Here is a 25,623-nt window from a genome sequence, read left to right on the forward strand (position 1 = left end):
GATTGAGCATTTATGGGCCACAAAAGTTTTAGTATCACACTGATATTTGTTTTATCCATGCATCAGTTTTGTATAACCTCATCAACAGAATGAATGGAAAATAAACATTAATTAAGAAAACTTTTCAGTGGGCCCTAGGAATTTTTTAATGGTAGACTGTTTAATCACCACTGTTTCCTATAATATGGTCCACCTGACATTGGGATCTTCTTTATTTTTAGAGTGATGAACATATCATTTTAAGATGTGATCTAGAAAATTATGTAGATCAAAATTTCAAGTGAACCACATCACAGGAAACAGTGGTGATTAACCATTAAAAGAATTCTTCTGAACCACGGAAGTTTTGAATCAAACTGATACTTGTACTTTCCCGTCTGTGTGTGACCATATGAATTGGTTGGATGGCAAATAAACATCATGGTGGGTCATAGGAAGATTTTAACAAAAGGCATCATTGTCTCCGCTGCTTTCTGCGGTGTGGTCCATTTGAAATTTGGATCTGCTTAATTTTTGAGAAAACCTCTTAAAATGAGCTGGAAAAACGGACGGACAGCGTGGATATACAACACATTCATCGAGCTGGGCCCCAGGTTGGACCTCACACGGTCAGGGTAACACATAATCCGTTCCCCTGTAAATATATCATGCATACCACCTAATCCGGGTGGACAGTTTTGATTTCTCACAAACATCACGGTGGGCCCTACCTAGCATCACTGCACAGGAACTTCCTGCCGAAGGCTTTCGCAGGAAATCCGCGTCCGCATGCTTCATGCAATTTCTCAGAGCGGATCAGGTGCGGCCCTTAACGTAGGGCACACCTATACAAAAAAATCAACAGGTTGGGCCCCACACGGTCAGGGTACGTAACACCCACTAACGTATTAGCCGGGTAACACGTAATCGATCCATGGCTGTGGTGGGAATGGAGTTCGCTTTTGGACGAGTCGAGCTTCCTGGAACGTCCATCTCCGTATGGGTTAAGCAAAAGAAATCAATGTTATTTTACTCATGGTGGAAGACCATAAAATGCAGTGCACATTTAATACTCTGACTTGGTATGATGCATGATAAGCAGGCGCTTAGAAATTATATGAGACACACATTATCTCTCAAGTTGATCAGCCAACTAAATTGTGATGTTTACTGTCCAATAATACTTCCAGAATAAGATTTGTTGGACAAAACCAACTTCTTATTCATGCTGTGGATTGGGTACTGAGTAAATTCTGTGGAATCCACTGTAATTTATGTATTTTATCCAATCAGTCCATTCATTTTACCAGATAATTTTAAGGCCTATGCCCAAAAATGAAACATATTCAAAGCTAAAATAGACTACACCATAGGAAATAGTGTGAATTGAATGACTACGGTTGAAATATTCTTGGGGGCCACATAAGTTTTGGATCAGTACGATATTTGTTTTTTTCCCTTCATTTATGTTTTTGTGATCTTATGAACAGGTTGGATGACAAATAAACATAACTCTGGGGCCTAGAAAGGTTTCAACCTTGGAAATCATTATTTCCACTGTTTCCTGTGGTATGGTCCACTTGAGATTTGGATAGGATTCAAGTTTGTGCTCAACCCCTAAAATGAGCTGGAAAAACAGTTGGATGGTGTGGATAAACCACATACATTCACCGTGGGCCCAATAGAGTTTACTCAGTACGTAAAAGGGTACTGAGTAACTCAGTTAGCAATCCGATTTCTATGCTGTGCGTCTATTTTGGATCATTATTTCAGGGCATGATAAAGAAGAAGGCAGATCCAAATCCAACGTGGACCACACCACAGCAAAACAGTGATGATTGAATGCCCACCATTAAAAGCTTCCTAGCACCCACTGTAAAGTTTATTTGCCATCTAACCTGCTGATTAGGTCACACAGGCATGGATGAATGGATAACACAGATATCGGCTTATACAAAACTTTTTTGGCCACAGCGAAGTTTACTTCTTTAATGGTGGGAGTTCAATCACCACAGTTGAATGTGGTGTGGTCCACTTGAGCTTTTGATCTGCTTCATTTGTGGGCTCATGCCCTAAAATGAGTTGCTAAAATGGATGGACAGCGTGGATAAAACCCGTACATTATGGTGGGGCCCACAACCCAACACATGTTGTTGGAGAGTTGAGGTACAGACACCCCCACCCAAATTCGGAATAAACTATTCTCCAAACATCTATTGGAATTCGATAAAACCATGCAGAGGTAATTCAAGAACCATTAAAATCTAAACCAATCCAATGAGTGGGACTTTAATAAAACCATCAATAGAGAATTCAAGAACCACCGTCAATAGGCAATTCAAGAACCATTGTAAGTCTAGATCAATTAAATAAATAGGACTCTCGGCATGTCATGAGAATAATGAACGGACTTAATTAGTAGATTCAAAACTCGACAAACCAAATCATGACTACTAGTGGGCCCATTTGGGAGTGTGGATTCGGAACCACCTGGATTTGAAACCCCCTAGATTTGAAATTTCCTATTGTGTTTGGCAGCCTAAATTGAGAATCAACTTCAATCCAAAAGTAGCTATGCATGGTATATTTATAGGGGTTTGAATTTAATTAATAAATCAACTTTAATATCTCTAATTAGTGAACGTATGTAATGTCACTATGGTCATTATGGGTTGTATCATGGAGTATTTTACCGGGTGATCTTAAGTTATTATCACATCCATTCGAACCACTATGGGTTGTCCTTATTGCATGGACTTTTCCAGGTGGCTAGTCTTCCTTAGAGGGTACCTTTGAGTACTTTTCTGGGAGACTAGTTCACCTTGGGTGTCTTCGTTGCACGGGTGGTCAGTTCTCCTTAGGGAATACCTTTGAGTACTTTTCTAGGTGGTTAGTTATCCTTGGGTGACCTTTTGCCAGCTCGATGTGCATCTCTAGGTCTGTGAGGATGTGCATACATTCATGTAATTAAATAAGGATATCTTGGTGAAATTTATTCAATATATGCGTATCTGATGAACTTTGTCTTATTATTATGATAATCATTGTAAAATATTTATTGTATACTGTTCCTGATAATTATGTTTAATTATCTTGATGATACGATAAATCTTAGGGATTATACCTCACTGCGATAGCTATTGACGCTATCAAACCATAATCAATGTGCGGGAGACGTAAAGGATATGCATGCTGGTGTTCATGTGGAATAGGAGGAGCCAGATGATCTTTCGACTCTCTAATCCTGATTTCATTTGTAATTAATATGTACTGTAAAAACTTAAGACATTGATTTGTACAAGTTTTCAGGTAGCCATTCGAATATTTGGTTATGTATATTGGAACTCCCTCTTATACTTGATTTGTTTCTATTCTACTAAATTGCTTACTCTGATGGGAAATAAAATGTAAGAGAAATTTGGATTATCTTTAAAAGATAACACTCGGGTCTTTAGAAAACGAGTACTGTACTCAGGTTTCGAGAACAGGGGTGTTACAGCTATGTTGGCTAAACAAGATGGATGTTCCAGTTTCAGTAGGAGCTATTGTCCTTTATAACACCCGTTTTGCCCAACAATTATAGGACCCACTCTATGGGGCCCACCATCTTGTATCATTTTAATGGTTTGGAGAGGAAACAGATTGGCTACTCCCCCGGCCACCAGCCAATGGCTAATGGTCGGTGCTCTATGGGCCCCACATGATGTATGTGTTTCACCCATACCACCCATCTATTTTTCTAGATCACTTTATGGTGCGAGACCGAAAATAAGGTATATCTCATTCTCAAGTGGACCAAATTATAGGAAACAGTGTTGAATAAACATCGACCATTAGAAAATTTTTGAGAGTTTTCAATAAAGATTATCTTTGTTTTTTCCCTTCATCTAGGTCTGTATGACCGAATCAACAGATTGGATGTCAAATAAACAGTACAGTGGGCTTAAGAGGATTTTAATGGTGGCTATCCAATCACTATTGTTTCCCTGTGATGTGGTCCACCTAAGATTTATATCTCTCTCAATTTTGGGATCACACCCTAAAATGATTTGTAAAAATGAATGAACAGAATGGATGAAACACATACATCATGGTATGCCCATAGATCACCGACCACCAGCCACCGGGTTGGTGGCAGGGATAGTGGCCAATCCGTTTCCGTCTAGAGATGGACATGAATTGCATATTAGCACCGACATTTTTTTTGCTGTGGAAATGGAGACTGTCCTTTCTGAATAGACTAGCTTTTTAATGTCTGTTTCCGTGTGGAAACGGAGTTCGGTGTTTTTTTAATGGACTCGCGTTTTTAATGTCTTTTTCCATGTGGAAATGGTGGTGTGGTGCTTTTTCAATAAACTAGCTTTTTATTGTGCAGAAGCGGATTTCCTGGAAAAGCCTTTGGCAAGAAGTTCCGGCGTAGGAAACCTATGTGGGGTCCATCGCTGTACATCCGTTAATGTGAATTCATTTTAGGACTTGAGTAAAATTGAGAAGGATACGCGCACCAAATGAAAAGGTGGGAAGGGAAATTCCTAGGTGGACAGTCATCCATACCGTTTATAACGTCATTCCTAATTAAATCTGGATGAACTGAAAATATAAATATTATCATGATTCAAACCTTATGTGGCCCTAATCCTCACATTTTCGACCCCGCTTGAGTATTGGATCTGGCCCATTTTTTAGCCATATGTCTTAAAATGAGTTTAAGGAACGAATATATAGGGTGGACTTCTCACGGAACATCACGGTAAGCCCCACCTATATCCCAGCGCGCAGGAACTTTCGCACGAAATCCACGTCCGTTTTCGTGTGCGCCAACCAAAAGAAATGTTCGTTTAATCACAGTCGAAACGGATTAGCCATCCCGTGGCTGGTGCTCGGTGGCCCCCACCATGATGTATGTGTTTCATCCATTCCTAATTAAGTCTGGATGAACTGAAAATATAAATATTATCATGATTCAAACCTTATATATGTGGTCCTAATCCTCACATTTTCGACTCACTTGAGTATTAGATCTGGCCCATTTTTAGCCATATGTCTTAAAATGAGTTTAAGGAACGAATATACAGGGTGGACTTCTCACGGAACATCACGGGGAGCCCGACCTATTTCCCAGCGCGCAGGAACTTTCTCACGAAATCCGCGTCCGTTTTCGTGTGCGCCAAGCAAAAGAAATGATCGTTTAATCACAGTGGACACGGATTACCCATCCCGTGGTTGGTGGTCAGTGCTCTGTGGGCCCCACCATGATGTATTTGTTTTATCCATTCCGTTCATCCATTTTTGCAGATCATTTTAGGGGTTGATACAAAAAATTAGAGGGATATAGATATTAGGTGGACCACACCACAGGAAAACAATAGTGATTAGATATCCTCCATTAAAATCCTCCTAAGGTCCACTGTACTGTTTATTTGACATCCAATCTGTTGATTAGGTCATACAGGCCCAGATGAAGGGAAAAAACAAATATCAGCTTGATCTAAAACTTTTATGGCCTCCAAAAGATTTTTAATGGTCAACACTCATTCAACAATATTTCCTGTAATCTGGTCCCTTGAGATTAGTATATACCTAAATTTTGGTCTCATACCATAAAATGATCTGAAAAATAATTGAACGGAATGAATTAAATACATACATCATGATGGGTCCATCTATTTTTCTAGATATTTTATGGTATGAGATCAAAAGTTAGGTATATCTTAATCTCAAGCGGACCACGTTACACAAAACGATGTTGAATGAAATGGATCAAGCTGATCTTTGTTGTTTTCCCTTCTTCCAGGTCTATATGACCTAATTAAAAGATTGGACGTCAAATGAACAGGACAGTAGGCATTTGGAGGATTTTAATGGTGGATATCCAATCACTATTGTTTTCCTGTGGTGTGGTCCACCTGAGATTTATGTCCCTCTCATTTTTTTGGATCAAGCCCTAAAATGATCTGTAAAAATGAATGAACGGAATGGATGAAACACATACATCATTGTGGGCCCATAAAGCAACAATCACTAGCCATTGGGCTGGTGGCAGGGAATAGCCAATCCGTTTCCGTAATATGCATATCTTTCCTACTTTTGACGGAGGCGGATTGCGTCCTACCCCGCCCGGACAGTAATCCGTCAGTGCAGGGCTCTGTGGGGCCCACCGTGATGTAAGTGTTTTATCCATGCCATTAATTATTTTTCTCAGATCATTTTAAGATATGAACCAAAACATTAAATAGGTTCACAGCTCCAATGGACCACACCAAAGGAAGCTGAAGTGATAATGACACTCACCGTTGAAACCTTTCTAAGGGCTACCGTGAATTTTTTTTTACCATACAACCTATTCATAAGGTCATGTAGACGTGGATGAAGAGAGACGTGGATGAAGAGAAAAAACCAATATCAGGTTGATCCGAAACTTCTCTAGCGCCCAATAAATTTTTAATGGTGTACGTTCAATCCCCAATTTATGGTCTACTTAAGCGTTGTTCCTGCCTCATTTTTTGTCTCATACCTTAAAATAATCTGAGAAAAACGATTAACGGCGTGGATAAAACAATTACATCACGTTGGCCCCAAAGAGCCCCGCCCGCCCGGACGGTAGGACGCGACCCGCGTCCGGTCGATAGTACTGAAGACTAATAATGACGGGGGATTTGCCCTACGCTAGTGGCACATGTGCCCTCGCTTTCCTGTTTTCAAAATAGTGGTGCTCTGTGGGCCCCACTATGATGTTTTCCCTACCAACCTTTTCATACGGTGCAGCTCATTTACGTCCCGTATCCTGCTCGATTTTGCCTTAAAGTCTTCAAATGAGCTCACGAAACGGAAGGACGGTGTGAATTTCTAACAAAAATCTTGGTGGGCCCCAACTAGGTTTCCAGCATATTTAGATCTCCTTCATTTTTGGGATAATTTCCTAAACCAATGATCTAAAATGGATGGACAACATAGATAAAATGCATCCATCATGTGGGACCCACAGACCACCGTCTAATATGCAATTCATGTCCAGCCCCAAACGGAAACGGATTGGCTACTCTCCCAGCCATGATGTACGTGTTTCATCCATTTTTATTGGTCATTTTAGGCTTAGATTGCAAAAATGAGAAAGATATAAATCTCAGGTGGACTACACCACAGGAAAGCAATAGGGATTGGATATCCATCATTAAAATCTTCCTAAAGCCCAATGTACTGTTTATTTGACATCCAATCGGTTGATTATGTCATACAGACCCAGATGAAGGGAAAAAACAAAGATCAGCTTGATCCAAAATTTTTATGGCCCCCAAAAAGTTTTTAATGGTCAACGTTAATTCAACACTGTTTCCTTTTATGTTGTCTACTTGAGATTGGGATATACCTCATTTTTTGTCTCATATCATAAAATGATCTAGAAAAATAGATGGACAGCATGGATGAAACACATACATCCCCAAAAAGTTTTTAATGGTCAACGTTAATTCAACACTGTTTCCTTTAACGTGGTCTACTTGAGATTGGGATATACCTCATTTTTTGTCTCATACATAAAATGATCAAGAAAAATAGATGGACAGCATGGATGAAACACATACATCCCCAAAGAGCATCGACCACCAGCCATTGGCTGGTGGGGAGTAGCCAATCCGTTTCGGGCTAAAACAACCATCGACCCACTGTAATGAACGTGTTGCACCCGTTCATGTTTGGAAATTAGTCAAAAAAACCAGGCTGTCATAAACTTAAAGTCCGCCGTATACCGAATGGTGGGAATGGGGATGTCGGCCATTAAAGGCCTCTGATTTCCTTCTCAGAAGTTCCCGCGTTAGGACGCTAGATGGGGCCATCGTGATGTTTGTGAGAAATCCATCCGTGCATCCGTTTTGAAAGATTATTTTAGGGCATTCGACCGAAAATGACATGGATCCAAAATTCAAGTGAGCCGCAAGAGAGGAAAGTGGGGATTCAGTGACCACCGTTGAAATATATTTATGGCCACAAAAGTTACGTATTGTCATGGGAAAATCCGAGCCGAGCTCAGTAGAGGTCGATGGCCTATCAAGGCCTCAGACTCATGATATTTCATCCGCACCGACCCTGTCATACTGACCTAGGCATAGTTTCCAAGTCCTATGGTAAAGCTTTGATGCCGACCAGGAATCAGGAAGCGGTTACTACAGGTCTTGTCCAACCACCGCAACTGAACCCTTGTTTAGCGAACAACTAAAGCCGACCCGATTATAGGGACAGATTGTAAGGGTTGGATCGGACCGACCATAGGGTCAGACTATAAGGGTCGGCTCGGACAAAGGAATGTCTGATAGCTACGCTCGGGAATCAACTCCAGTATCACGCGACTAGAGTGATATCCGATGCACAATCTACTGCTGACAACCCACATCGATACGCCTTCCATTCTTGTTCAACGGCAAGGATCGTGCCGCGAGGATCGTGCCGAGATTGACGAACACGTTCGCCTTGAGGAAAAGGTATAAACAAGGGATTCGTGAGCATACGAAGGGACGCAATGTCTCACGCCCTAACCCCCAGCTACACAACTTAGACCCAGTTCCCTAGCCTGACTTTGGCATTGAAGGGTCCTCCGCTCTAGCTAGGGTCTCCTTTGTCCTACTTCTGTGTAGGTTCATAGGGCTCGGCACGAGCGTTCGGTGATCGGTTGGGGCAATCCAGATTCTTGCATCAACATTTTGGCGTCGTCTGAGGGAAACGTAACAAAAGGTCTTAGTAAATCTACCAACAATGGTGAGAGGAAAAAAGAAAGCACCTATAGTAGCAATGGAAGAACCTGAACCTACTGGGTAACAACGCTAATCTTTAACACTTCATGCTGAATCAGCTCCAATAGGCCCGTCTCAACGGACTCGGAGTCGATGAGGCAGGTATCGTGTCTTACAAAACCAGGTTCAGACATTGTTCGGCAAAATAAACCAAATGAAGCAGTAGCAGAGGACAGGACAACAACCACCACCTGATTAGGGAGAGGTCACCCCAGTGGCAGAAGAACAACCTGTTCATGTAAGTTCATGTGCGGGAGCTTCTCAGAGCATATAAGCTCGGGCTTCAAATCCCGCATAGAATGCAACAACTCGAGCGCAGACCTACATATCTGAGACCTCGGCGCCGGCTCCGATCGACCTCCGCCATGAGCTAGAAAGGAGGAGAAGGGGTAAGACGCCTGAGGTCGAGGTCCCTCGAGAAACCGTCGCTGAGAACAAAGATCCATGGGAAGCCCAAATCGATGAACTTCGGAACCAGATCAAAAGTATGCAACAGGGTCAGCAGACACAGACTCCGATAGCAGTAGATGCAATGATGGAAGAATCCGAACCTCCGTTCACCAGCGACATTATGGGCACGGCAATGCCTCCGAAGTTCAGAATGCCCCCCGTCATTCAATATTCAGGTTCTGGGGACCCGACCGAGCATATAGAATCATAACGCTCTTAGATGCAAATCCAGTTAGCATCAGAGGCGATGATGTGTAGAACATTCTCCATAACCCTCACAGGGGCAGCAAGGAGTTGGTACTGACTGCCTAAGCCGAAGTCGATCAGTACGTTTGTTGAGCTCAGTACGGCATTTATGACACAGTTTATCATCGGAAAGAAGAGTCGTAAGTCGTCGACTCATCTACTCACCCTCAAACAAAAGAATGGCGAGTCACTGAGAGATTACATATCACGCTTTAATGAGAAGGCTCTGCAAGTGGATGATTATTCCGACAAAATGGCTCTAACTGCTATGATCAGTGGGCTCAAGGACAAACGATTCCTCTTCTCAATAGGAAAGAACCTTCCGACTACATTGGGAGAGCTAATCAGTCAGGCTTAAAAGTATACGAACACGGAAGAGTTCTTCAATTTGTAAAAGAGCAATCAAGCTTCGAAGCAATCATCTAAGGAAAAGAGATGGAAGGATGAAGTGCTACCGCAGGCGAACAAAAGAAGGGTGGATGACAGTGTCTCTCATGATCGGAGGCCGAGTAGAAGACCAGAAAGCAAATTCAGCTCGTATACCCCCCTCAACACATCTCCGGAGCAGATCTTATTAGATATCTGAGACAAAAAGGTTGCTACATTGGCCGAGCTATATGAAGACAAAGGTGGGCCAGCGGGATAAGCGCAAGTACTATCACTTTCATCACGGATGACATCTTTAATGACATCGAAGGTCACTTGATGGCATCATCAAATTTACAAAAACTGTCCAGCAACATTTTGAATTAATCTATTGAATTTATCGATGCCATCAAAGGGACACTTTGATGACATCGAACCTGAAGTTTTCTGCTCATTTTTTACCGTTGCAAATCTTTCTTATATATTTGTTTGAGGTATTTCTTAGTAATTCGATGAGTTATCGAGAAAACTTTGTGAGAGTTAATATCCATCTTCTCAAGCTCTCTTTCCTCATTAAGTTCATCATTCAATCATTGTCTTAAAGGCAATCATTGAAACATTTAAAGCTTAGATTGAACAATAAACTCCAACATTCATTAATGCTCTAGCAATCACGTTCATTGGCAAATTTGTATCTAGTAAGTATTGAATGTTCAGCCATGGGGATCCTTAACTAGTTTTTAAAGACCCATCAATACATAGTTATGATTCATCAAACCTTGACCCAACAAACTCAGCATCTTCAACGAAGCATCATCATACAATTGCGATACAAAGGAACTAAAGATCCTTCACCATTCAAGAAAATCTTCATCAAAGTGCTTAATGGGGATCACTCACTTTTAGGTAAGTATCAAGAATCCATTGTGTTTAGAAACCATTCCTTGTGTAGACTTGGGTTTCAAAGTTTGAACTTCCAAACTCAACAAGTCCTTGTGTAGGCTTCCGACGGAAGAGTACGTTTTTGTTGTCCTTGTGTAGGACTTCTCAAGTTTTTATGTAAGACTTGATAAGACCTTCTGTAGGTCATCGACAATGGATGGAAAACGTAGACCTTGTGTAGGTTGCAAAGGTTTATGGTGAACCTAATTTAAAACTATTAGAATAATGAAATCTGACACACTATACGAGAGAGTGGGTCAGTCAGGAGTGGAGTAGGCACGTATCTGAACACTATACATCAAGTGCATTGTGGTGAATAATTTAAATCTTTATTTATTATGTTTGGTTGAATAATATACGCTGTTTATTTTCTGCAACAAACATGTTTAACAAAATGCATAAATGATGTATTTCATTAAATAAACTATGTTTATACACTTCTTCTCACTTAGATTTATTTACTTGTATGTCTAGAAGTAAGTGCATGTTAATTGTTTAAATAAATTTTTGAAAAATCCTATTCACTCCCTTCTAGGATATTAGACATATCTTTAAGTTTCGCTTGTAACGGTAAAACTGCAATTTCAAAGTTACAGGTGGAGGTTTTTCCAATGACAAAGACCTCATGCAGCGACCGTGCTGGCGATCCTTGTGGGACTCCTCACCCCATCCTAACCCTTCCGGAGCATCCCAACCTTCCAATCGCCCCTCTTTTAAGATTTTCACCCATAACTTTCGAACGATAGAGAGAATCTTTCCCTTTCCAGGTGGATCGATCCCGGCCGTTCGTGAGCCTCTAAAGGCTCTTCTGAAGCCATCAGTAGTGTTCATTATAGGGCAAACAACAGCCCATTCCATGGAGATAAGGTGCTTCGTGAGAAATTCTCCTTTGTGCAAGAATTTACGCACGGCTGAAAATATCGGGACCCATCACTTATATAGGGATGTCGTGATGAACGGTGGGCCACATAATGATCGGTGGACCCATCCGGTCCATCCAAAAGTAATAAATTGGAGAATGGGGCCATAGATCAAGAATCATCATGATCAGCCACTTCATCTTCTCTGATCAGTCATACAACCCATCATGATCAAGAATCGAGTGGGATGGTGCGAGAGTTGTGCCACATTGCACCGACTCGACAAACTAAGTCTAGTGGAGCCATGGCCTCTTTAAGCATCCCAAAAGATGAAGAAAAGGGAGGGAGAGGAGTGCGGATGAGGAGAGAGATTGAAGGCCCATCTTCGCGAGCTACTGGCGTGGGTTGCTGAGCTACCGAGTCGACTCTGCCAACTCTTGAGTTCGCCAAAGATGTTTGGGTGTTGCTTCACTGAGTTCAAGCAGCTCGAGTTTCTCCAATCATGCTGAAGGAACCCCGGAACCAGGTCAGTTATGTCTGCTCGTCGGGGTTTAGCTAGCAAATCGAATCGGGCTTATCTAGTTGCAATGGGAGCAGCTGTTACCCGAGTCCACTCACCTAGTCACTGAGTCACTCTAAATCGCAGCGCCGATCAGGTGGGTGTGTTTCAATTTTCGATTTACTAAGTAGTAACAAAGCAAAGTTGAATCGTCATTAGAATAGAACTATTGTAACGAGCTGAGTCGACTAGCCTTCAATCACGGGAGCTGACTCGGTAATCTCCGAGTCCCTATCAGCTCCACCTTTAATCACGAGAGTTGATCCCTATCAACTCCAAAAGGCGGACTCTAGTCTCAACTCACCATCAGTCGTGGGTTCTTTGAACCATGTTGTGATTTGAGTCTGATTCCGTCAGTGAGTCGCTACTGAGTCGAGTTGGTAAAGCAACTCGGTTTGGGGCAAGCTTGGTGGGCCATGACCTGGCAAATGAACTGACCTATGGAGCACTCTACACTAATTTAGAGCGGTTCATCTCAGCGGCCTAGTGCTTGTGATGATGGCTGATTGACTTGAGTGAGTCAACTCATTTTCAGCACTCACACGACATGACCTAGTGACTCACCGAGTTCCTGTCCATTTCAAGGCTGGACTCAACTAGTAAACCAATATCATTCATCGATTTTCTAGTCTAAATCTTAGTGCGAACGCCATTCACCAGTTAATTATTTTAACCAGGTCTAAATTAGCTGAGTCAACTCGGTTCCGGGTCGACTCAGTAACTGTTATGATGAGCCCATGATTTAAAACGACCAATTATTTTTATTAGCTTGCCCAAGCTACACGACCAAGAGGTTGTGCTTCATTCGGATCAACTCAAGCTTGAGACGAAGGCATTGCTTAGAAAGTCTCATTTAGGTCCATTCAAATCAGGCCGCCCCACCCCAAATAGGAAGGTAAGCAATCTCTACACTTCTAATGAAAATTTCAGATTTAATTAATTTAAATTGGGCGTTAGTGCAAAAAGCTAAACCTAAATCTAAACTTTGACTTAACTATCCTAACTAGGGCAATCCAAATCCTAGACTACGATCTTAGCCATAAAGAAAGTGCAAGACTTGGATCTGACCCTATGAATTCATGACTCGGTAGGAGTTGATACTAAGAAGCATACACTTTGTGGCAAACGTTATTAAGCAAATCAAACCGTAAGGTGATTACTTTTCCCCTTGGGCTTTCCGCTTTTATGTTAGCTTTAAGTGATAGTTTGTATTTTCATTTCGACTGATAATTGATATCTCTATTTATTGATTACTGTGTGTATTATTGAAATTGATCATCAAATTATATGTTCAATATTTATCTTGTATAAACACTCACATGTTGCACTTGAATATTTTCTCATACTTGTCGATTGTTTGTAAAACTTGATTTTATTTACATCTATTAATGGAAAACTTCTCTTATATATGTACATTCAGACTTGGGATATAACATGATTGATCGTGGTTATAATAAACCCTCAACCTACTGGCCATTTTTGCCTAATGGATTAAATGTTGTGGACTTATCACATTTGATGTGTACTGTCCATTGTGCAGGCCCCACCTTTGATGTGAGTCATCCATCCCTAGGGGCCTACCTTTGATGTGGACCGTCCATTATGTAGGGCCCACCTTGATGTAAGTCATCCATCATGTTGGGCGCACCTCAATCTTAAATATCCATCATGTGAGACATACCTTTAATGTCCACTTCCCATCACGTGGAGCCCACCTTTGATGGGGGTCATCCGTCATGCAGGGCCACCCTTGATATGGACCATCCATCATGTGGAGGTATGAACAATGTGGGGAGGGATAAAAGTAAAAAATGATATGGTGTATCCCACACGTCATGTATACCCGTGCAAATACACACCCGCAGGCACGTGCAAATGTGAAACATCCGTGTGAGATCTGGTAAGGAGCTGCTGCAGCAGGAAGCTCTGTGGGTCCACCATGATGTCCAAATAAAATCCATTCCTTCAATTTTGCTAGCTAATGTTAAGACGATACTCCAAAAAAGAGCCAGACCCAAGACCCATGTGTAGAGCTGGGGGGGACTTGGCAAACTCGACTCGTCCAACTCGTTTAGATCCGACTCAATCCCAATGGAGTTGGTGAGTCGATTCAAATCAAGTTGACTTGGTCCAATCCGAACTCAAACCGAGTCGAGTTCAAGTCACCCAGTAACTCAACTTGACTCGACCTGAAATACAACTTGGTCCTGACTTGACTCAATCTGAAAATATACTCATATATATATATATATATATATATATATATATATTAAAAATAATAATTTTAAAAACAAATAACACTCAGATATGTAGCTGATGGATAGGCTGCAATTCTGGCACGTGAATCTCGGTTTTGAGTTGTGATTTCAGCCTGTGGATACCCACTGCAACCAACCCGAGTTGGTGCCGACTCGACTCGACTCGGTACTTGTGACCAGCTCAGACTCAGTCCGGATTAGCCCAGGCCAGACCTGGACTCAGATCGGGTCAGGCATGCAGGACTCGGTACCGGGTCAGGTCGAGTTCCGGTCAGGCCTATTTCAAAACTGAATCGAGTAGGATCAGCCCTAAGTTGGTCCAACTTGACTTGATGCCCACCTCTACTCATGTGGGCCACACTAAGAAGTGGTGAAAAAAGTGTAAGATCTGAACATTTCATAAGGTGTTAAAAAGTCTCGGATATTATTTCCTAAAAAATTATAGAATTTCATTCATCAGGTGGATCAGGTGGGCCACAACGTAGAAAGTAAACAGACAGTTAAAATTTTACTCATCAATTTCATTGGTTTGATATGGCCCAATTGAGTCGTAAGACGCCCTGAGTTGTATGTCAGCAGATCTCAAAGAAGTGTACATCACTTGATGGAAAGTTCATATCTCATAAACAGGTCATGGTATGGCACATGCGCACAGATTTCACACGCACGTGTGCGATTAACATGGAATTAATCATGTAAGTACCCTTTCCCCCTCTCTCAATCATGTACCCTCTCTCTCTCTCTCTCTCTCTCTCTCTCTCGGATGGAATCTCTCCTGAATGATGTTCTTTCAGCTGTACTGATCATCCACATCTTATGGCCTCCCGCCCAACGACATATCGGTTATCTCATAAACATAGAAGAAAATGTGAACACTCTGATACGAGCAACAGAAGCACTAACAAGCAAACGCAAAGACCTCCAAGAAGCCAATGAGGGATCATCATGCCAAGTACAGAATTGGATTAAAGAGGTAGCCCGTATTGAGGAGGAGGTCACTTTGATAAAAGCAGAATTCCATCAAAGGAGAACTATCTTCAATGGCCGTTTCACCAATTACTGGTCTCGCTACCAATTGGGTAAAAGGGTCCTTAAGAAGCTCAAGGAGGTAAAAGATGTCAATGATGAAAGGGTCTTCGATCGTGCATTTGTGAGCCCTCAGCGACCAACGGTAGTGGAGATGGGCACAACATCCGTTCATGGTCAGAGCAGGTCTGAACAAACAATGGGTATCGTGATGGAAGCTGACACAAATGTTATAGAAACTCTTACAAAAATGGAAGCTGGGGAACTGTTCTGTGAAATGGCCGGATACGGAGTCCTGACAAATCCACGCTCACTTGCCGAGGATGTCGACAGAGAGTGTGGTGATTGTCAGAAGGGAAGCGAGGCAAATACAACAAAGCGCTGTGGCTGAATACACTGAGGACACGGGGGCTCAGCACCTGAAAATGAAGGAACAGAGCGGAATGTATTTCTACATTTGAAATTTAGCTATCACTAGTTAGTGGATGAAAAATTAAAATATTTGCTTCATGCATTTTGCAGTTTACCCAGAACATGATGATATACAGGTTGATGAACTAGTAAGGTATTGGGTAATGGAAGGATTCGTATCATGTGTTGAGTCTCTTTATTCACAAGACCGTTAATCTAAAATAGACTCTTTTTATATCTTTGAAATGGATTATGTGTTGATTAATTTTTACTGATGGTAGAAGAGCATGTTTGGATTGGATGAGAGATTGGCTGTTGATTTCTTTGGTTAACTTTCCATGTTTTTGTCTTTCCTTTTATTACATTGAAACCTTAATAAACCTAAAATTTTCATTTTTTGTATTTTTTTAGTTTAAATTTTTTTGGCTGTACTTTTAATTATCCAAACTTAAACCCAAGCATTTCCTGTACCATCGTATGATGTATGGCATTTTGCTAACTATGATCCAAACTTATATGCACATATATGGACTATACACAATCATACACAGATATACAGAGAATTGCTGCATATAAGTTGAAATGAGTCTATTAAGTGCATATAGGTCAGTCCATTCTGTCCAACAAAGTCTGCATGCCTGCAACTAACTCCTTATAAGTGTGTATAAGAATATAAGAGGCAATATTGTACAACTACCCTTTTTGTAGGTAAGCTAGGCAAGAGATCAAGGTCTTAATGTTAAAGTCAGTGTTTTAAATAGCTATACTATGTAGCGTGTAGCTTACACTACATTGCTCATGAAAATAGCTTAAGTCGCATGTAGCCTATGCTACATGATAATTTGCATATGCTACACACTATAAAGACCACGCTACATGCTCATAGCTTACACTACAAGTTATTTTTCGCCATAACATTAAAATCAATTAGTTTTCAATGATTGGTTACATTTTTCTATTTCAAATATCATTGCGTTTGGTTGCATCAAATACCATGAAATTTCTTTAAATTTTATTATTAATCAGTCTAATTTGGTGCAGAATATCATGAATTGGTGAAACGAAGTGTAACTTTGATTATTATTATTATTATTATTATTATCATCTAGAAGTAGCATGTAGCTATGTAGCTTATGCCTCACACTTCAGAGGGGTGAACACTACACTACACACTATTCGCGAGTTAAAACACTGGTTAAAGTACACTATATCTACCACTAAGCTACAAGCTTAAACCCCATCTAGTGGGCAATTCAAAGGTCTAACATGAAGGCCTCTGCTACAGGCTTAGACCTTTGATACACACTCAATGTTAAAACATGCAGACGCCTTCATCTGAGAGTTGCAAAGGTCAACATGCCTATCTCAGCTAGTGTTCGATTCAACGAGTTTAGCAGAGCCTCATGTTGACGGTTGTTCTGAAATGGAGTTCATTGTACATTGCATATTGATGCATTGACAGGTCTAGAGCTCGACCTGGAGGAATTGCCTGATTTGACACAGCTATTCAAGGGACAAGCACCACAGGAAAGCTTCCAAAAACTAAGAAAAATAACTAGTAGTGATTGTCATAAGTTAAGAGCATCTTGCCAGCAGATATGGTAGAATCAGTGCTTTCAATAGCTATGCTATGTAACGTGAAGCTTATGTTATGTGGCGTAGCTTAGCCTTGATGCTATGCAGCTCATGAAATAGCTTGAGTCATATGTAGCCTATGCCACGTAATAATTTGCATATGCTAGACGCTACATAGACTACGCCAGACACTACATAGCTGACATTACATGTTACTTTCCACTAAAACATTGAAATCAAGTAATGTTTTCAATAATTTATTACATTCTATTTTCAATAATATATATATATATTTTTTTAAAGTTAAATCTTTTCAATGCTTTTAGTAAAAGTGTATAAGTAATAGTATTAAATCAGTTTCATTGCTCTTTCCTGTTTGAAACACAAATCATAGTATACATTCTTATGGGGAGGAGATTATAGGAGGGGAAGACGTTGTCTGTCAATCTTCTCCCACAACTCTGCCCCTTGCATCTTAAAATATTATGGGAATTGACAAGCATTATTAGCAGTGGTGGGGCACTGGCTTTCACTTCCTTGCAATAGATCAAGGTTACAGTGTGTCCACAACTGAAGGAACTCCCCTTGTTCTACCTCTCAGTCTATCCTACAGGAAATCACTGGAGAGAGAGAATGGTGGAAAGCATTGGAGCAGGAAGACCAGAACACCAAGTCATTAAACCCAAATTTCTTCCATGGGAGTGCTAAGCTAAAAGCATAAGGATGGGCTGCATCAAAAACCCAATTATAGCCTTATTTTATTAGAACATAAGCAAACCCTAGTACAAGAAAATGTACACTCGAAACATGTTAATGGGCAGTATGCATAGTTCTAAAACTCAGTGACTAGACTCAAAACTTGTCCATGTCACTTCAACTCGATGAGATTTCAAGCCGAGTCACAAGGGAACTGACAAGTTAGCATGAGTTGAGCTTATTAGAGCAATTCCACAGATCAAGCATCAATATATTAACCATAGTTTTATATTTTTTTTAATAACATTCTACCATGTAGTGAACAAGACTATTGTTTGTTTGGATGTTTGTTGTGTGATTTATTTTTATTGAATTTTTATGGTTATTGTGGAAGTTTGGGATGGATTTATCGCTCTGTTGATACTGAAACTAAGACATCCCAGCTTGGTGGAACAATAAAAAAGATCATCCAGCACAAAAGAACAAGATCCACTCTAATGTGTACCACAACTATATGTTGGGTTACATCATTCCTTGTCTATTGATTGCAATTGTCAGGCCCATCTAATAAGGATCAGCCTAATTATTCACACCAGGTGTTCTTCAGAATTAGACAAAATGTTTTGCAACATGGTACGCTTGGCACGCTAGGGGCTGTATCTGTGCACATTCCTCTTTGGTAACATTAGATTCATAAGAGATTCTGTGAGCTCCATGGTTAATTTTACTGGATCAAATGGTATGATGAGAAGTGGGCTCCATAAGAGATTCTGTAATAGGTGAGAATGTGAAGCTGTTGCAGTAGTAGAATGAATTAGCCGAGATTCAGCGCTCTAAGTTATTACATTCACAAATTTTGTATTGAAGCAAGCCCAATGAGGAAAAGGACTAGCTTCTAAGACAATAGCATTGTTAAAGACCCCTATTATAGAGGACCACAGATCTTATTGTGACTTCCAACACTTATCTCAACCTTCTCCACCTAATGGGATGCTCCAAATCCCTCTCCCTCTTCAAAATCTTCCACCCACTTCCTAGGCATTCAACTTGCTGAGAAACTCCATGCAATTCACTCACGGCACAATTGACAGAAATGTTAGGCGATTGAGAATGTCGTTCCAATGGTCCACCACATTGATTGCCGTATGCCAAAAGGCAACGGTGTTGAGCTGTGGAAGACATCAGATCAGTCGCCTACAAGCGAACAACAAAGCAGCAGTTCACATTCAACCAGCAAAACTCACAACTGGATGGTCAAAGTTGCCGATCATTGCAATTCTGGGCCTACAGCCCATTCATGTAGTGAAATCCCAAATCAATAGTCCCAAATTCCCATAAATGTTTAGCAGGTGAGGATTGAGGATAGAACTGCATATACTTCTTTATGAGTATATGCACACTATCATTCTTCTTCTGAAAAGCCCTACATGATCATAAGTTGCGACCTCACATTTTTGTCTGGGTAAAGACAATAGAAGATGTAATAAGGATGAGGCATACTACCTAACTCTCCCTGACACTTTGTAGCTAAGGCCCAACCAAGTTACCCAGATTGCAGGTCATTTACATACATGATAAGGGAACAAGTATGTGTACGCCTACTTCCAATAAAATGAGGAGTTTGTCAATTTGCATAATCTTGGAGGTTTGATCTTCTAATTACTATGTGAACTTTACTAGTTCAATTTTTCTAGTTGTGTACAACCATCTGACTTTAATCAGCATTATTTTCTTCCAAAACTACTTCAATTACCCCAATTTGTGAGGTTCTAATTGGCATAAGATGACAAAGAAATAAACATCAGATTGACAAGATGTGTTACTCCAGTAATAATTAATATAATGAGAAAACTACTCAATTTGTCTTTTCATAGGGTAGTATAAAAGAAACTAGCACAATAGCACAATAGCACAATGGAACCATAAAGCAAACCACAATTTCATAGCTTTCACTCTTAAACATAAGAAAACAGTTTGACAAGATGTGCAAATCAAAAAATAATTAATAGATAAAACTTCTCAATTTATCTTCTCATAGTATAAATGAAACTAGCACAATTAAACCATATAGCAAAAAATCATTTAGGGGGCGTTTGGATCATAGGTTACTTAAGAAAAGCTACTTATGCCTTAAGTAGCTTATCTTGATTTCTACTTATTAAACTGAAGTGATTAATTTCAAAGTTTAAAAGAAAAAAAAAAAACTAGTAATTGATCATAAGCCACACTTACTTATCTCAAATAAGTTACTTATCTCGAGTAAGTTACTTATCTACTGCTGCAAGTAGAAAAAGTAAGTTATTTGGTGGTGTCCAAATGGGCCCTTAATGTCTTTCATGCTTATTTGGAAAGAGGACTACTGTAAATCTACAAAAACAAGGAAGTCCTTTAAAAGATTAACCTGCTTTGTGCAGCTTGGTGTAGAAGAGAGGAAACCTCCTTGAAACTACACACGTCAACAATTGTAATGTCAGAGACATGCATTGCCATTTGAATCATGCTTAATTGTGTATTGCTTTACACGCAGGCCATTGTCCATTTGTGAAGCATCTAGACCTCTCAAGCAAATAGGAGACAATAAATCGCAGATAAATTCATTGCAGATCTCAAACATCGATGCCAGCAAATGATAAAAGGGAAAATGATTTCAAACAAAACCTTTTTTTAAAAAAAAGATCCTTCTTCATGTCGTGAAGTCAGTATAAAAGAAGAAAAAGAAAGACATTTAAAGGAAGAAAAATAAAAAATTTGAAGGCCAACCTGCATCGTGAATGTCCACCCCAGAGATGAAAGCGATGGGCTAATTTGAAATATCTGTTCCCATGCACGGGTAGCCCTTTCAGTTTGGGATCTTACAGTGTACCCATTATGGTATGTTTTGCCAAAACCTACCTGACCATAGGCAAATATACAGACCTGCCAACCACAACGTTCTTGCTAAAAAACATAAAATATGAATAAACCTTATTGCAATTAATACCAAAACTGCATATAATCATTTTCAAACATACAAATAATAACACTACCTTAGCTGATAGCATACAAGACACAGTGTCCATTGAAATATTGAATGAAAAAACATAGCACTAGTTGAGGATATTGAAACCATGCGTTGAATAATTTCAACCTAATACCATTGGGTGTCTTTAAAAAGCAAAAAAGATTAACAATGCGTGGGTGCATCTTTAAATCTAAAAGAGACGCTTTCAAGGCTATACAATTTGAACAGATTTTATAATTTTAGAAATGTTGATTATTCCATGAGAAGCTTTGCCATATATATATTGAAATACGATCCACTGAGACCTCTAAAACATAAACTAAACACCAACATTACATCTATTACGGCCTCAATTGGTGAATTTATCAAGTTCTAATTAACCCAAAGAACATAATACAAAGGAGAACCCTCAAGAAACCACAAAGACATTTACTCCATTCAATAATGAACATAACAAGTGAAATGGGTTGGATCAACCTATAACCATCAAGGGCACTCTGAACCAGCTTTCAGATTTCCACAAAAACATCTTGTTGTGAAGCATCAAGGCTGAATACTTTATCAAAAGTGAATGGATGCTTTTGCCCTGTTTCCAATGGTAAGTTTAGTATCAGATGGTAAGTTTAGTATCAAAAGTGAATAGATATTTTTGCCCTGTTTCCAATAATAAGTTTAGGATCAGATGGTAAGTTTAGTATCAAAAGTGAAGGGATGTTTTCGCCATGTTTCCAATGGTAAGTAAGTTTAGTATCAGATGCTTTAGAGATGAACACCAAGGTTTAAAAATGGTAACACATCATAAGAGCTGCTACAATGGGTATGGCCACTCTTCATTATATTATCTAATGGAAAAACATGTTAAATAACAACCGCTATCTACATCCAAAGTATAATGGGGTAATGCTCATTATTTACACAAGCTGTTTTTTTAAATATTACAGTACTACATTACTCTTTACAACACCGTTTTCGATTAAATCATCATTACCATGCATGAGCCAAACATCTCAAAAATTAAAGAGTTGGCATGGGTTGTTTCAGGCCAATACAAGGCTGATACACACAAATTGTTCATGGGTGACAGTGACACGTATCAGGTGATACACACAAGTTTTGAATGATACTTTAAACCTTGGTCACTAAGGGGACCCAACTTCAACCATAGCCTATTTTCTACAACCCCTAAACCAGCTCAAATTCAACCTGAACCCATTCACAGTTTCATCCCAATCCTAGATCCCTTAGCCAAGCTCACTCCAGCACCTGTTGAACCCTAAAATTGTTCCAAGTTGCAACAAAGTGCTTCGCTAAACTCACACGCATCTATAAGTTAGCATCGGATGCCTTAGATATGACACCAAGATTTAAAAATGGAATCATAACACATCATAATAGCCGCTACAATGGGAATGGCCACTCTTCATTGATTATCTTACGGAAACACATTAAATAACAACCACCATTTTCAAAATGACACCATAATGCACATCTGAAGTATAATAGGGTAATGTTCATTATTTACACAAGCTGTTTTTTAAATATTACAGTCCTATGTTATTCTTTATAACACCATTTTTTTATGAAATCAACTTTACTATACAGGGGCCAAACATCTTGAAATGTAAAGAGTTGACATGTGCTGTTTGGGGCTGATACACCCTTATCGTTCATGGGTGATACCAGTATGTATTGGGCGATACGCACCAGTTTTCAATGATACTTTAAACCTCAGTCACTAAGCCAACCCAACTTCAACCATAGCCTATTTTCCACAACCCCTAAACCAGTTAAAATTCAACCTAAACCTGTCCGCAGTTTAATTCCAATCCTAGATCCCTTAACTAAGTTCGCTCCAGCATGTGCTGAACCCTAAAATTGTTCCAAGTTACAACAAGTAGCTTTGTTAAGCCCACATATGTCTATAAATCAGCTAATGCACACACCACCATATGTGCCAACTATGATGATTCCCCATCCCAAGAATAAGGTCAGTCATCTTTCAAAAACAGAATCAGGTCAGTCCACTTTTCAGGCGGACCACAATTACATGAACAAATGTGTGGTTGTGAAAAAATTGCTCCACTCATCAAAAGCCTCTTGAACTTTCCTATTGATGGTTCTAGGGTGCATGGTTCAAACTCAACTTGAATCGATGTCTAGACGGGTCAGGTTAACTCAAAGACTCAAAAAATTCTTTAATGGACTCAACTCGATATTTTAATAATTTTATAATTAAATTTAATTATTTTATGCATTTAAATTTGTTGGAAGCAGATAACATAATTAAAATACCCAACTAAAGCACAATTGTGCATTGCAGAATGGTGGTTGCATGTGTGGTTCTGATAAACAAGGTTGGTTGTTCGATTTTTAGTTTTGCAACAAAAACCCAGCTGGCTGGGCAAGTGACTCAATATGATGCAACCAATCATAGATTGAATTTAACAAACTACTTCTCAGCCATGTATAAGTAGCTCACCACAAAGTGAATATGGTATGCCACATATCATCTTAATAACATAAATTGGTCAATTCTTGGCTGGCAATGCCACACAATGAGCTCTCAATTCCTATATGGTTAAGCATGATTAGAGACGGAAAATACGGCCAAAGGGCAAGCAACATCTGTCCTCAGTCACCATCACCATCAATAACACCACATTTATCCATGCATGTAAAGGTAGAGACTGTGATACTGAATATATGATGAGATTGCCAATCGGAAAGTGTAGAACAGATGGACTTAACCCAGAAATGTTTCACTTTGCAAATAAGATCACTAAGATTTTTCTACATCCAGCACCAGATTTATCACAATTTGATCATGTGCCATTGCTCCCACCAAAAACTTACTCTGGAATTTTAACACCATTCAATCACATTTAAAACTCATTCAAATACAAGTTCTAATAGATTCCAATGGCATCAAACAATTTATTTTAAAAACAAGATGTAATAACATGAGCAAGTGAATAACATGTAAGAAATACTCACCATGGAAGAATTCAATTGTTCTTGTAACAAACCATTATGAGCCCTCAAGTTGCTTAGATTTCCATATTGTGCGCTTTTCGTTCTGCAACTTCAAATGTTCTCGGCAGCTGACGCTGCATCTGACTGGAGCTTGCTGTTGTATTGCTGCAAACTCATGTTATATTCTTGCAACCGCTTGTTAATATCCTGAAGCAATGCTATCTACAGAATCCAACAATACCCAGATGGGGATTTCAATTGAGATTCATCCAAAAAGAAAATTGATTTAAAAAGGAATCAACAAATTAATTAAACTAAACATCTGCATGCCCGGTTGATTGGAGGCTAATGCCTCTTGATGGGCCTCTTCAAGCTATTCTTACAAAGAAGCTTGCAACTTTTCAGAAACAACTCTTGCCTCAATGTCTTTCCTATGAAAATCAATCGCTTCCTTTCTAAATTCAGAAAAGGAAAGACACAAATATCAATAATAGATAATACCAAAAAAATCATAGAAAACTGCTGTTTTCAATGGCTTTCTCTTTTTTAAGTTCATCCTGCAAAGAATCATATTTACTCCTAAAGCCTGTAATCATCACAATTAATTCTTCTTCCTTTTGTTTTATTTTTGCCTCTAAGAAAATACAGATCAACAAAAAATCCATTTTCTGTAATGGAATTTCGCTGGAAAAAAAAAGTTCGTTTGACATAAAACAGCCTCATCTCATTGAATTTAGCAAAACTAAAATAGACCGAAATTTTTAAAATAAAATAAATAATAAACTAACAAACCCATTGATTGCAATAAATTTTCCAGAAATTGAAATAAGACACAATTATTTAAAACTAAAGTAAACCCACAAAAAAATAAATAAATAAATAAATAAATAAAAAACCACACTAATCTCATAGAAATTCGCAAAAAAAATAAAATAAAATTTCCTTCATCAAATTTCATAAAAAGGAAAAGAATTGAACCCAAAACCAATCTCTTGGAAAATTGAAAATTGAAAATTGAAAAATACCTTCTTTATTTCTTTAAAGAAATGTGGGAACACACCAACTGAAACTCTGTTGATGATGAAGAAAATCTGTAAAACCTTAGGAGCGAGCACCAACAAAAAGATCTAGACCTCACCTCCAACGAATAAGCGGGATCAAAATCCAGCAAAATAATAATAAATAAATAAATAAATAACCAGAAAGCAAAATCAAAGATCTGGACAGGACCGAAGCTATTCGGATTAAAAAGAAAAACCGCAGACCTTCTCCGAGGCAAAACTACAAGAAAATAAAAATAAATTCAGAGATCTCAAAAGAACCAGCCCTCTTCGATCAAACAGATGGGAAGAATCCGCCCCCACTACCACTACAAAACCTCCCGAAGACAATCCCCTGAATCAAAAGCCCGATTCCGTTGCGATAAGCTTAATACCTGAAATTCTAAGCCTTCACTGTTCCTTTCTATGGTAGATTTTCAATCCTAACGTTTATTTTC

General features: G+C 39.4%; 1 protein-coding gene across 8 annotated transcripts; it reads right to left on the reverse strand.

The window, feature by feature from the left end:
• Positions 1-803: 803 nt before the first annotated feature.
• On the reverse strand, positions 804-25,003 carry LOC131221624 (kinesin-like protein KIN-14N). 8 transcript variants are annotated; one of them, XM_058216911.1, is made up of 5 exons: positions 24,147-25,003; positions 20,912-21,088; positions 20,553-20,597; positions 19,125-19,345; positions 15,303-17,981 (listed from the first exon to the last, which is right to left on the reverse strand). In XM_058216911.1, the coding sequence occupies exons 1-5, from the start codon at positions 24,147-24,149 to the stop codon at positions 17,939-17,941; spliced, it is 489 nt and encodes a 162-aa protein (XP_058072894.1). In that variant the 5' UTR covers positions 24,150-25,003; the 3' UTR covers positions 15,303-17,938. The 8 variants fall into 8 exon arrangements, 2 of the variants coding, with proteins under 2 accessions (XP_058072894.1, XP_058072895.1); XR_009159503.1 differs by lacking the exons at positions 15,303-17,981; positions 19,125-19,345 and adding an exon at positions 804-824 and having other exon boundaries at positions 20,912-21,067; XR_009159500.1 differs by lacking the exon at positions 19,125-19,345 and having other exon boundaries at positions 15,303-18,183; positions 20,912-21,067.
• Positions 25,004-25,623: the final 620 nt, after the last annotated feature.

This window comes from Magnolia sinica, chromosome 12 (assembly GCF_029962835.1).
Source record: "Magnolia sinica isolate HGM2019 chromosome 12, MsV1, whole genome shotgun sequence".
Lineage (NCBI taxonomy): Eukaryota > Viridiplantae > Streptophyta > Magnoliopsida > Magnoliales > Magnoliaceae > Magnolia > Magnolia sinica.